General features: G+C 31.1%; 1 protein-coding gene across 1 annotated transcript; it reads left to right on the top strand.

The window, feature by feature from the left end:
• Positions 1–11,696: 11,696 nt before the first annotated feature.
• On the top strand, positions 11,697–12,946 carry LOC148194370 (uncharacterized). The gene is made up of 2 exons (XM_088096259.1): positions 11,697–12,624; positions 12,705–12,946. The coding sequence occupies exons 1-2, from the start codon at positions 11,697–11,699 to the stop codon at positions 12,944–12,946; spliced, it is 1,170 nt and encodes a 389-aa protein (XP_087952385.1).
• The last annotated feature ends 1,151 nt before the right edge of the window (positions 12,947–14,097 follow it).

The raw sequence follows: 14,097 nt of genomic DNA, 5'->3' as shown, positions 1-14,097 counted from the left end.
AACGGATAATAAAGTGTGTAATTTTGAAATTTAGATAATAAAAAGTTTAAATGATAAAAGTCATGAAACGATAATAATTAAATTGTAAAATATAAAAAGTGAAAACGTTATTTGATGCAATGTTGAGATTATACTGAAAACATCCTTCCAAAACCTTTCTCTATTATGTTAGTAAAAGATTTCGATGATGATACTTGCATTTATTTGAGTTTAATGGCTGTCTTCCCATGGATAAAACACTAATCTTTCTATATTTTTAAGATCATTATTGTAAAACATAATAAATTTAGTGTACATCATGGTATTATCAAATTTAATTGTAATTGCTACCTTAATTAGTTTTCTATTTGTTATTTTATTTTAAATTTAACTTCTCATAAAAGTGATATTTATTTATAAAAATTCACAATGTAGATTCATTTGTGTAATTATTTTTCTCACACCTGTTTTTTTACCATTGTTATTCTTATAAACACAACTAACTAATTTATTGATTTTATATTGGGTGATAAGTAAGTAGTATTTATCTTCCTGAAAAATTACAAGCGTTTTTATTAAGTAATTATAATATTATAAAAATAAATAAATAAATAAAACTATACACAATTTTTATAATTTTAATGTCAATTTTAAAAATTAATAAAACATCTATTGAATTCTTCCAATTTTTCATTTAAGTAATAGACAAGTATTTTCGTTTCAAATATTATTTCAAATATTTTTACAAAATTGAAAAAAAAAAATCTTCAATGTTGTATTCTTATGATAAGGAACATAGTTCATGTTGATATTGTGTTTTGTGCTACATTATGTCCGAATAATACATTTTATCACTTGTTGACACTTTTTTTATGAAAAAAAATGTATGAAGAATATTAACATTTTTTTATTTTGGAGAATTATTCTATCTATAAATAAATAAGATAAAAAAATTATTAATATAATGTAGAAATTTCAAAATTGGAAAAAAAAACACATTGTTTAGTGACAACAATAACATTGTAAAAAGTTTTACACCACCACATAGACAACCTCTCGTACCTTTTGATTTTAAGTACATTTGTACTCTTTAAAACAAAAATTTAACCAAAATCTCACAATAATATACTACAAAAGTATAAAAAAAAGTCAAATGCAAACTTAAAGTGTTTTTTTTCTAGGGCTACTAGAATCGTGAATTTAGAATTCACTATATAGTCACTAACACACTTCCTTACTTATCTTAGGTGAAGTGAAACTTTTCAAGATGTATTATTTTCATCAACTCAACAATCTCCATCATGATTAAAATAAACACATATTCCTTTTTATCTTTGTTATCTATATTGACAATCATACCTAACCATAAAGAATATACTCACTTGGAATTAAACCATCCAAAAAATTTCCTTTCGGTGTAAATTTGCATCCACATTAATCATTGTCCATGTATAATCACCACACATTCTCCATCAATATTAGCCAATGCTCGTATATAATTACTACACACCTTGCGTCAATGTTAACCAATGTCTGTGTATAATCACCACACACCCTATATCAATATTAGTCAATGCTTGTGTATAATTACCATTAGAAAAGACTCATCCTAAAACTCATAAATCTAACCAACCAAAAGTTGTCACGTGTCATAACTCTTCACTCTCATATCTAACCAATCACATGTTTCCACGTCATCTCAATTTTCTCCAATCAGTCAGCATTATCGCTCCTCCTATTAACTTATTCGAAAAAATTAGCCACCACCAGACTTCCACATAGTCATTGGAGTAGCTAAATCGTGCCACCACCACGTCAATAGCCCACAATGCAACATCATCAAAGAAGAGAATGTGTGAGCCACGTTAAACCCAACTACAAATCCATGACGCAGTCACCAAAACCCAGCTACAGATCCATGACGTAGTTACTAGACGCTCACCCACCTCGCCACAAAATAGCAGCCACCACCGTTGAACAATCAACCTCGTCAAAAAGCGTCAACTACAAATCGCAGGCTGATAACTTTTAAATATACCGTTATCTGTGATTTAATTTTGATATTAAATCAATCCTTTTTTACTTAGAAACTTGCTTGAACTCATGTTTTTGCTTTAGTTTTGCGAATAAGTGAGTAGAGGTTATACTTTATGATTTTATCACTAAATTCAGTTTATTTTGTAGCTAATAATGTGCCTGGAAGAATCTTCAACAATATATAGAGCTGTATAGAGCTGAATTAGCCATAAAAGCAAGCAAAACAACAAAAAAAGTGAGTTTTGGAATGCACCGCCAGGGTTGAGCGCCAGTTTTTTTTCCCGCACCACGCCTGGGCGCCTCACTTAGGGCGTTGAGCGGCTGCGACGTGGGCTTGGACCTGTTTTCTGTTATTTTTATGTTCTATTTAAGGACTTGGATGTCCTAGGGATTATATCTTTTGATGGCTTGAGCACAAAAACACATTTTTCACCCCCTTGGAGGCAGATTTGTGGATGTGGGAGCTCTCCTCTTCAATTTCTAGGATTTTTCTATCTCTTTCATTCCATTGTTCATCTAGTTTCTCCATGACAAGGGGGAACTAAATTCAATTTGTTGTTGAGAAAAATGTAACCTCTAAACTCTCATGTATTTAAATTGATTCCAATTTATATATGCTTCTTTCATTAATTGTTAGGGTTATTCTTCTTTGCTCAATGCTTGTTATGTTTAACTTATTCATGGCATGATTATTGGTTTTCGTGATATGGACACATACAGGGAAACCTAGATCTGGAGAATTTTCTCCCAAAAGCAGTATTTCCTAGACATAGGGATATGAGTTTTTTTCATCTTAAGCTTCTAATCGTAATGCATTCGCTTGAAAACACAAGCTCCATTGTAAGTTCAACGTGACCTTTGATGGAAAAAATCCACTACAAGTAGCAAGTGCATATGTCAAACGTGTACCTACAAATAATGAGTAACAAATAATTTAATATTCGCTTATAAACATGTTGGGTGCGAATATCATATTACCCATACTAGATGGTATCCATTTCCCTTAAAAAATTAAAATTAAAATTTAATTTATATTTTATTAGGTTAATTTTAATTAAAATTAAATTAAAATATATGTTTAATTTAATTTACATTATATTTTATATTTTTTTGTAATTTTATTTATATTTTATTTTAAAAATCTATAAATTATTTTTTTAAACATCTTAGGATATCTATGGATACCCATTGATTTTAAAAAATCTAAGTATTTTTTAAGTGGAGATTTGACAGGAACGGGTAGACATTATTCGTACTCAACCCAATCCATTGTCATCCCCAAGTATGACTCATTATCTTTGAACTTCATTTGACCTCCACAAACCCAATTGCAAATTTATCGTGCCAACACAACTCCGATAGTCATCCATCCATCAAATTTCTCTTTCTCACATTTGAGAACACTAACCAATGTCAATGCAACTTCAGCAACTAAGGATGATTATCCAAAACAAAGGAATTCATCTTTTTTTTATGTGAAATATCATATTAAGCTACAACCATAAAGCATACTAAGAATATCCTATCGAACATAAGCTTTGATATAAGTTTAATGGAAAAAAATACTTCATCATGAAGAACATCAACATATTTTGACCATGAGTACGCTCACACTTTCTAAACCAAGAATTTAACTCAAACCTCACAACATGCGACTACAAAAGTGTAAGAAAAGTCAAATCAAACTTAAAGTATTTGTTATTGGAATTGGGAATTAAAATACATTATATTGTTAGTAACATTTACACTCTTGTCCTAAATGATTTAAAACTTTTTGAGATATATTTTTCATCAATTCAACACTTTTTATAGGTATAAATAGATGGAGGTGCATCAAAGGAGTTTTTCAATAAAAAACTATATTTTTATTGGAGAAAAATACATTTTAATGGTCTAGTCTTTCGTCCATGTCTCACATACAAGAGGGGTTTTGAATGACATTTGGGTAAGTCTCTTATATGATTGAACTTCTACACTTTTGAGACTATTTTAAACCTAGGATGACCACACTTCTTATGCCATGCTCATTAATTTTATTTTATTTTTATTAACACCCTTTTATATGATAGCTCACGTGAATTTATTTTGTCCTTTAGATGAAATCTTCATCATATTTTTTAAATATAAATAAATATTGTTAAGAGACATTGTGTTTACTATCACAAAGACTTATTGTTTTGGGGTGTAGGGGTTTTAGACTGAATTCGAGGTTGGAGATGGTTGAGGAGCACTATAGCAAACTGGGTAAGACGTGTAGGAGATTGATTGAGCACTGTAGCAGACTGAGTGGGACGTGCAGAAGACTGGTCGAGCACTGTAGTAGACCATATAGGCTATTAAGGAGACTAATCGAGTTATTGGGAAGCTCGATTAGATTTTGACCCACTCATCCAGACATGTGGGAGGGTACCTGCAAAAGACACTCTGATGCTCAAGTCAGAAGGTGACCATTGAGATGACTAAAAATTCATATTGTGTGCATGATGTCTAAAGTCATAGTTGTGCTCTTTATTTATAATAGTTGTGATGTGTTTTTACATTTTACTGGTCTAATGACAGCCTAATCACACATTAATATACCTTAGGGGATTAATGTGTCATTATCGCTGATAATCTGACCATGATGGTAGGTGTGATCGCCCTGGTGGACGATCTGGTGGTCAGCTTGATCGATCTATTGGTCGGTCTAGTGGTCAATGTGATCTCCCTGGTGGTCGACCTGGTCGCCATGGTTAGCTTGATAATTGGCCTGGTGGTCCTGGTCAGTTTAATGATCGACCTGATCAACTTGATCGATCTAAACATACTGATAACATATTCCAATAAATAATGAATTCTTTGTACTTATTATATGCACATTATTTTTCTTCTTTTTCTATTTTTGTCAAGAGAGACTTGTTTATCTTTTTTATTATGTTTAAAAACATATACAATTCTCTGTCACTAACACTCCTTATTCAAGTGCTACAACGTGTGTTTTCTTCTTATTAATATTAATAATTTTATCCTTAATTTTATTCTTAATTTTATTGGTATGTCTTAAAAAGACGCTCGTAGTATTAAAGTTTTCTTAACCAAATTATCATAATTAATTGAGATGACACATTAAATAAGTAGCTCCAATAAACATGTCTTCTTCACAACAATCTCAAACGTAACAAATTGAACATCAGTAAAATGTTAACGATGCTCATCAATCAAACTTGAAACATTGTTTTCATAATTTCTATTGATCTTTAACAAAAATTATTAGCCAATTATCAAAAGTAAAATTTTTATTTTAACTGATAAACTATATTAAAGCCCTGGCGACATAACTTCATCTAAGTTTTATTCTAAATAAACTATTTTCTTTTCCAATTACAGCATCAATAAAACTTTAACTAAAATAAAAATAAATACATAGAAAGAAGAAAATAACAGAGTATATTAATTAAAGATAGTAAATGAATGTGAAGAAAAGGAAGGGCGCATGCTTGAGGGCGTGGAATTGAACATAGTTGACGAGGATGGGAAGAAAGAGGTGTGTGGGATGATGTGACACGGCGTCGTTTTGTTTAAGGGATTGGTGCAATCCAATGTGATGTCATTCACTCACGAAAACGCCACCGCCCAAACAAATTCCGTTTATAATCAAGTACGTCCCGTTCTTGTCGCTGGAAAAATAGTGGAAGATGAGACATCTCATATTATTGACTACTGCTGTATAACTATTCCATTGAGAGCGTTAGCAAAATATGACTTTGCTTTCCTCATTATCACATTTTTTTTTCAAACACATCTTCTCATTTACATTATTTTAATCACTTCACATTTGTAAAAAATAAAAGCATACAAATCTCATTTTTATATTTAGTAAATCTAACTCGTAATTTTATAATTTAACTAATTCAAATATATATAAAGAGTATACTGCGAGTGGCCTAGCACTCTCGTTTTAACCTACCAATTTAATACAATTACCTTTTTGTTGTACTGGTTGGTGAAAATAAAAGACAATTTACGTTCACTTATTGATTGTCTAGATATTTTCAATGAATGGCTCTATTCACGAAACTTCATTAATTTTTAAATTACAATGACGAATAAAGTTTAGTATTTTAATAATTCAAAACTCAATAATCAGGAAATAATAAAGTAATTGTTGTTATTGAAGAAAATAATAGTAATTACTACGAGGTCAAATAATAAATCATCCTTTTGAATATCTAAACTTTATAAGTTTTCTAAATTTGGAATCAGAGTTGTTTGTCAAAAATCAAGCGCACGACTTTTGGGCTGGTAGTTCGAGTTCGTTTATATTGAATTTTAGTTTGAACTTACCATGCTGATCTTCAATTCAGTTTCATCTATTTCGATTTTTTCTTATTTAGACTTATATTAACAGTTGGTCTTTTTTTATTTTTTTATTCAATTTGATTTATATTGATATTTGATTTTATTAATTTTAACTTTTGGCATAAGTTTTATTAGGTTGCTCTGTTTCGACTATTATTTCACATTAACTTGTATGAACCTTTGATGTTGACTTGTTTAGACTTTGACTCAGATTAGTTGTTTCGATTTTTGGGCTATCTTAACTGATTTCGATTTTTGACTTATCTTGATCTTTAATCAAGATATGTGTGTTTCGACCTTTGGTGAATTTTGATCTGTTTCAACCTTAATCAATCTTTAAACCAACACATTTTAACCTTTAACCTAGACTAGTTTGTATCGACCTTCAACTCAAAATCTCAAATTTCATCCCAACCTTCTCCTTTTTATTATAAAACTTTCACCTTTTTTTCTTTATTATATTTGTAGTTTAATGTTAATTAACATTTATGTGTTTTTTTATTACTATCATTTCTCTTATATATTAACTTAATCAATTTATATATATTATTAACTTATATTATAATACAAATATTAAAAAATACAGATACATATATACAACAACGCTTGTATTTAAGCTATAATTATATAAAGAGAATTCATTATTTGGTGTCCACAATTTCTTTTCTAGTTTTATCGTTTAATAACCATCTTTTTAAATTCAAATAATTATTCATAATAAAAAAGTTATTTTTTAATATTACCATTTTAATAATTACTTTTTTTAATAGAATTCATCTTTTTCGGTGTTTAAAGTTTCTTTTCTAATTCTACCTTTTAATAAATATCTCTTTAAATTCAAATATTTATTCATAATAATTTTTTTTTCTAATTTTATCATTTTAATAATTACTTTTAATAAAAAATCATAAAAATTATGTAGTTTTTATAATTAATTTTAATAAAATTTATTTTATATTTTAATACATTTTTTATACAACAAAAAAAATGACACACGTGTATTTTCACTAATAATTACAATGTGAATTGACTTTTATAATGTTTTTACATCTTTATATTATTTTTAATTTTATAGACATAATTATCTTTTTATTTTTCTGTGAAATATAAAATCACTAGTTCGTAATAATTAATAATGTAAATTCCTCTGTTTCACTATTTCTATTATTTGTTTTTGCAAGCTTTATTTTATATCGTAAACTATAAAAAAGACTATCGACAATTAAGATTACAAATGTTGGCGTTAATTATTTAATTATGAAAGTACAATGACATTTTTATATATACATTCTTAAGAGTAACTTTAGTAATATTTTTCATTTAGTAATAGTATAATAATTAATTTTTTATTATCATAAAAAATGGACTAGCATAAACATGAGTTGGTTTTCCACTAGATATTATAATACAGCAGTTATGCCTCGTTCTTGACCACAGAACCTGTTTAGGACACGTGTTGCTCTAATTATTTAATGAGTTAGACAAATAAAATACACACACAGTGGCATGTCAATCCCTTGTTATGAGAGAAACTATTCATAATTTTAAATTAATTAAAGTAAAATAATTTCATTTAGTTTAGTCTACTTTTCCAAAATTTTCAAATTTTAAAATAAATTAAATGATGACCTAAAAGAAATTAAATGAAATGTCCATAAAAGATAAACTCTTAAATAAGATAAACATTAATCTGATAAATTAGTCCTTGGTATTGAAGAAAACAAATCAATTTGATCTGTTAATATGATCATTATAGTATAAAAGGGGCAAACACAATATCTGAATTTAATATATGCAAATTTATTTATGTTCATATAAAAAGAAGACACGAAAAAACATAAATAACTCACATGTTCTTCACTTCCCTCTAAAAAAATATTATTCTTTAACCACGTGCTACTGCTGATCTATGCGTGCTGTCTGGATAGGTATGAATTAATTTATTCTTTAGCATTAAAGATGACATCCATCCAATGAAAATAATTTTTGGAATAAGAAATTAATCCTATTCTAGATTCTGCACTAAACTATTTAAAGATTTTAACATCATGCAGTAACAGTAATTTAATAATTATTACAAAACTAACAAAATTATATATATATATATATATATATATATATATATATATATTTCAAAACTAAGAAATGACATATTATATAAGTTATTTTATTTAGAATATATTATATTGGTTTCAAAATTGATGTTGATCCAAACGATATTATAAGTTAAACATATTTAATATTGATTAACAATCAATCTAATTCAAAAAGTATCACATTGGTTTCCATCATAATTAATTTAGTATTGGGAGATAAACATAAACAATTGTTACAAACTAGAAAAAAATTCTTTAAATGACTAAATAAAATTATTTTTACGTCGTAAATAATATCTTGCCCATTCATTGTGAATTCTTCAAAAATAGTTGTTCTCAATGATTCATCATTGTAAGAAACTTGTAGGACAAATATATATTAGTTTTTTTTTTATATTGTAGCATAAGAAAGTTAAATTTGAACCTTTTCATATTATTAGTTTAAGCAGTTTATTATCTATTCCCATTAATCAACAAGATTAACATGTTATGGTCCACGTCAAAAGCATAATATAGTATCATATACTCAAAGTTTCCTTATTGTCTATTACACTAATATATAAAACTTATGCTATTAATATTTGACAAACTAAGAAAAGTTACTATATAAGCTTCAATGCAAATTAAATCCCTTAAAATAAATCTAGTGTGGTACATCTTCACAAAAAGTATTCAGGGATTCCAAGATATATATTTAAAATTTTTGGAGATATCAACTATATAAAATATACTAAAATGAAAAAGAAATGTTTATAATATATATATATATATATATATATATATATATATATATATATATATATATTAAAAATAGGGTTAAATATGTTTTTAGTCCCTAAGCTATTGGTCGTTTTTGGTTTTAGTCCCTCTGTCAAAATAAGGTATTTTTTGGTCCTCATTCTTTTCGAAACTTTGGTTTTAGTCCTCGAAAATTAACGCCGTCATAAATGTGCTGATGTGTCTAACGTCTCTGTCCACGTGTAATTGCTTTTTTGCTGACGTGTGTTAAGTGATCTGGGGATGCAACTGATTCCTCTTTAATCTGGAATGAAATTGGTACTCAAAATCAGTCAGGGTTCGTGTTTGGTGTTGTTGTTCTTTGTTTGGGTTTGGTTTGTGGTTCATCTGCGCGTGCATTTTCGTGGTTCATGTGTTCGTTCTTTGCGTTTGGTTTGTGAAAGAAAGGGATTTCTTTGTGGTTTGTTGAGGTGGTTCGTTGAAGAAGAAAGGCGATTCTGTGTGGTTCGTTGAGCAAGGTAATTTTTTAGTTTAAGTTTAATTTGTTTTCTCTGTGACTCGTTGAACAAGAAAAGCAATTGTGTGTGTAATGGGCATTCCGCTGTGCATTGTCAGTCTAATGTGGGAAGTTTTCATTTCACCATGTAGGAAAAATGGTTTTTGACGTGTGTTTGTATCATATGGGTAAGTTCATGAAGAACAAGGGTCTAGAATATGTGGGAGGAGAGATACATGTTATTAAGGGAATCGATCCCGACATGTGGTCATACTTTGAAGCGGTGGGATTTGTTAGAGAATTCAAGTACTATGGAGAGTTCAAACTTTGGTGGAAGGGTTCAAAAGAAAAGGCAATGAACAACCTCAGACCACTAACAAATGACAAAGAAGCCATTTTGTTGGCTAACTATGCAGAGGCAAATAAGGAGGAAGTTGAAATCTATGTTCAACATGGCCAACCCAGTCAGGCAGAGGAAATTACTTTCCTTACATTTGGTCAGGAGGAAGAGGTTGTTATGGATGAAGAAGATATTGGTGGGGTGAAGGGAAATGTTGAAGTACAAGACTTGGAACTAGATGACGAAGAGGAAGAGGGGAATGTTGAGGGAGAAATGGTGGAAGAGTAAGAGGAAGAGGGGAATGTTAAGGGACAAATGGTGGAAGATGAAGAGCAAGATGAAGAGGAAGATGAAGAGGGCAATGTTCTTGAGGACGAAGGGGTGGAAAATGTTGATGATAGTGAAGAGGAGAGAATGGAAAATGTTGATGATGGGTTTGGGATGGACAATGTGACGGTGGAGGAAGAGAGAAGAAATATTAATCCAGTTTTGGATAGGTGGAAGAGAATGAAAAAGCAAAATAAAAGTGTTAGGAGTAGATTTGAAGATAGTGAGGGGGCATTTGTCATTAACGAAGAGGTTGGACATCATGAGATAAATGAAGTTTATGATACAGACGAGTTGTCCTCAAATGTAGATAGTAATGAGGATGTGAGGGAGAATAAAAGGAACTTTCCAAAGTATAAAGCAGAAGATATGACTAGGGGATTCAATTTTAGATTGGGAATGGAGTTTAAGTGTTTGAAGGATTTTAAGAGTGCCTTACAGGAGCATAATGTTTTGAATGGAAAAGAAGTGAAGTTTGTCAAGAATGATTTGAAGAGGGTAAGGGCAGTTTGTAAGAAGGGGTGTGGTTTTCTTATTATGGCTAGCAAGGTAGGAAGTAGCGAAACCTTTAGAGTCAAAACTCTAGTTGGACACAAGTGTGGAAGGGGTTTTGGTAGCAAAAGTGCAAGTGTAGAATGGATTGCACAGGTTTTGGTTGCCAGATTTGTCAATGTTGCAGGCATGATAGTGAAACAAATCATAGATGAAATAAAAAAGTCATATAGTGTTGGAATAACTCATTGGAAGGCTGGAAAATCTAAGAGAATTGCAATGGATTGTTTAGTGGGTGATGAAGAACGACAATATGGTCGTCTGTATGACTATGTGGCTGAGTTAATAAGAGTCAAGGCTGGGACCTTCAAGATTAAGGTCAATCAACCCGAACCCACCTTGCCACCAAGGTTTGGGTCATTTTACATATGTTTAGAGGACTGTAAGGAGGGGTTTTTAGGTAGTTGCAGATCATTTATTGGGGTAGATGGTTGTCACTTGAAGACAAGTTATGGAGGTCAGTTGTTAGTTGCAGTAGGAAGAGACCCTAATGACCAGTATTTCCCACTAGCTTTTGATGTGGTAGAAACAGAATGCAAAGACACATGGATGTGGTTTTTGACACAACTGCTTGATGATATTGGAGGCATAGATTGTCAAAGGTGGATCTTTATTTCGGATCAACAAAAGGTACATTAAATTTTTTAGTTTAGTCCTTAAACTATGAAGGGAATTTGTTTTTAGTCCCTCTTTTAAAGTAAGGTACATTTTAGTCCCTCTATTTAAAGTAAGGTTCATATTTAACCCTTTTGATTATGTAATACTTATTGGTGTATTATGTTTGCAGGGATTAATGTCAGTTTTTGATGATATGTTGAATGGAGTGGAACACAGGCTGTGTTTACGCCATTTATACAACAATTACAAGAAAAAATTTGGGGGAGGCCTGCTCATTAGAGACCTCATGATGGGGGTTGCGAAGGCAACATACTATAAGGAATGGGAGAAAAAAATGGGTGAGTTAAAAAATCTGAATGTTTATGCCTTTAATTGGTTAATGGCTATACCAACTAAAAGTTGGTGTAAGCATGCTTTTAATGCTTATCCTAGGTGTGATGTGTTGATCAATAACTTGTCAGAATCATTTAATAGTACTATTTTATTGGCAAGGGACAAACCTATAATTTCAATGATGGAGTGGATTAGATCATACATAATGAGTAGGTTTGCAAGCCTTAGAGAAAAAGTTGACTCATATCCTGGTGATGTTATGCCTAAACCAAGGAAAAGATTGGATAGGGAGGTTGAAAAGAGTGGGGATTGGCTTCCTGTTTGGGCAGGGGGTTCACAATTTGAAGTAACTCATGACTTTACCATGGACAAATTTGTTGTTGATTTAAGTAATCACACATGTACTTGTTACTTGTGGGATTTGGTAGGAATACCATGTAGACATGTTGTTGCTGCCATTCATTACAAATCAGAAAACCCAGAACATTATGTTCATCCTTACTATAAGAAACATGCCTATAGAACTTGTTATGCACCAATTATAAGTCCTATCAATGGACAACAACTTTGGCCTACATCTGACTCTCCACAACTACTACCTCCCATTTACAAAACACCTCCTGGGAGGCCAAAAAAATTAAGAAGACGAGAAGCTGATGAATATGTCAGCCATGGAAAATTGTCAAAGACCAATATTGCTATAAGATGTAGCAGTTGCAATGCATATGGACACAATGTAAAGACATGTAAAAAGAGCAAGAAAAGCAAGGTAAATCTTCTTGGTAATGTTATTTACAAGTTCATTTATTTACAACTATGTGTTATCTAACTATCTTACTCCTTTCATAAAACAAAAGGGGTGCTTCTACATCAACACCTGGATCTGCATCAAGAAGGGCTGCATCTGCATCAATTGCAACGGGGGCATCGTCCTCAACATCACAACCTGGAAGGAGATCAGCCAGAGATGCAAGGGCTGGGGCTGCATCAACATCAGAAGCTGGAGGATCTGCAACTATGCGTGAAGGGGGAACAAGAGCATCCTCAAGAGTGGCTGGACAAATTCTAGGGTCTCAAACAAGTTGTAATTGAGTATAGGAAATGGTATCTATTGAAGGATGTAATTTCAGACAAGTTGTAGTGGAGAAAGTATTTATTTAAAGTAGTGGTTGTAACTCTTATTTAAAGTAGACTGGGTGGACCACCTTTTTGTCTTGTAGTGACTGTAACCCTTTAAAGTATGCTGGGACCACTATTTGTACGACTTCTTTATTAATCAATATGGATCACTTTTGCGGTTGTTGTTATTTGAACCATTATGCTCTATTATATTTAATTCCAGTGGCCTTTAATTCAAACATCCTATTTACCACTACTGTGCTGTATTCAGTGCTGGAAGCTGCTGTCACAGACTTTGTTGGTGTCTGCTAAAGTGTACTAAAGTGTTCTGCCTTTAATTCAGACTTTGAATAACCATTCTGCCATGGCTTGGTTAAGCTGGTGTCTGCTAAAGTGTGCTTCATTATGTTCCTTTTACTGTCTTTATAAATTTTAAACTGGTTTTTCAGAGTCATATTGTGTGATTACAGTTGGTAGATGAGTTGGAAACTGATTACACTAACTATGTTCATTTTCGGTGCATGAGTTGGAAACAATTTAGTGATTAGGAGCAACTGATATGGTCAAATTTTGATTTACATGTTTTATGGCTCTGCTGGCTGCTGGAACAAGTCATGATTGGTAAAACAAACTTGCTCCAATCATAATTTTGAGTGCCTAAATTGATTTCCTCAAATTTGCCATTCCAAACCACCACTTTTGGTGTTAAAGAGCAACTCATACAGTGATATTTTCATCTGCAAGCTTTTAGCCTCTGCTGGCAGTTACTACATGTCACATTTGGTAAAACAAAGTTCCTCAAATCATCACATTAAGATTCCAAACTCGTTTCTGCAAAATTGACATTTAAACCCCCAAATTTTGAACACTTTTTATGATAAGTTGCATAATTTGGTGATTTTGTGCTTGTTGTGTTTATTGCATCACATTACATCTTAAATTGGTAGTAAAAGCTTGGTTTACAAACAAAAGCACAGATCAAATTTAACCAAAACAGTCTGCATTGTAAAAGCTGCTTTCGAATTGCCATAAGCTGGAAGTTATACTTATACTTTCACAATTCTGCTGTCTGCTTTACCAGTTTATATGCAGCAGCAATCCAAGATGAATCCAACATGACAAAA

This window comes from Vigna umbellata, chromosome 8 (assembly GCF_029865625.1).
Source record: "Vigna umbellata cultivar VRB3 chromosome 8, Vumbellata_1.0, whole genome shotgun sequence".
In the NCBI taxonomy this organism is placed as follows: domain Eukaryota; kingdom Viridiplantae; phylum Streptophyta; class Magnoliopsida; order Fabales; family Fabaceae; genus Vigna; species Vigna umbellata.
This window is presented reverse-complemented; position numbering and strand designations above follow the sequence as displayed.

Bases quoted from the DNA above. Each gene is read 5' to 3' on its own strand.
- LOC148194370 (XM_088096259.1), top strand. From the start codon at position 11,697: ATGTCAGTTTTTGATGATATGTTGAATGGAGTGGAACACAGGCTGTGT. The intron at 12,625-12,704 runs TAAATCTTCTTG...TCCTTTCATAAA, and splicing joins AAAGAGCAAGAAAAGCAAGG to ACAAAAGGGGTGCTTCTACA.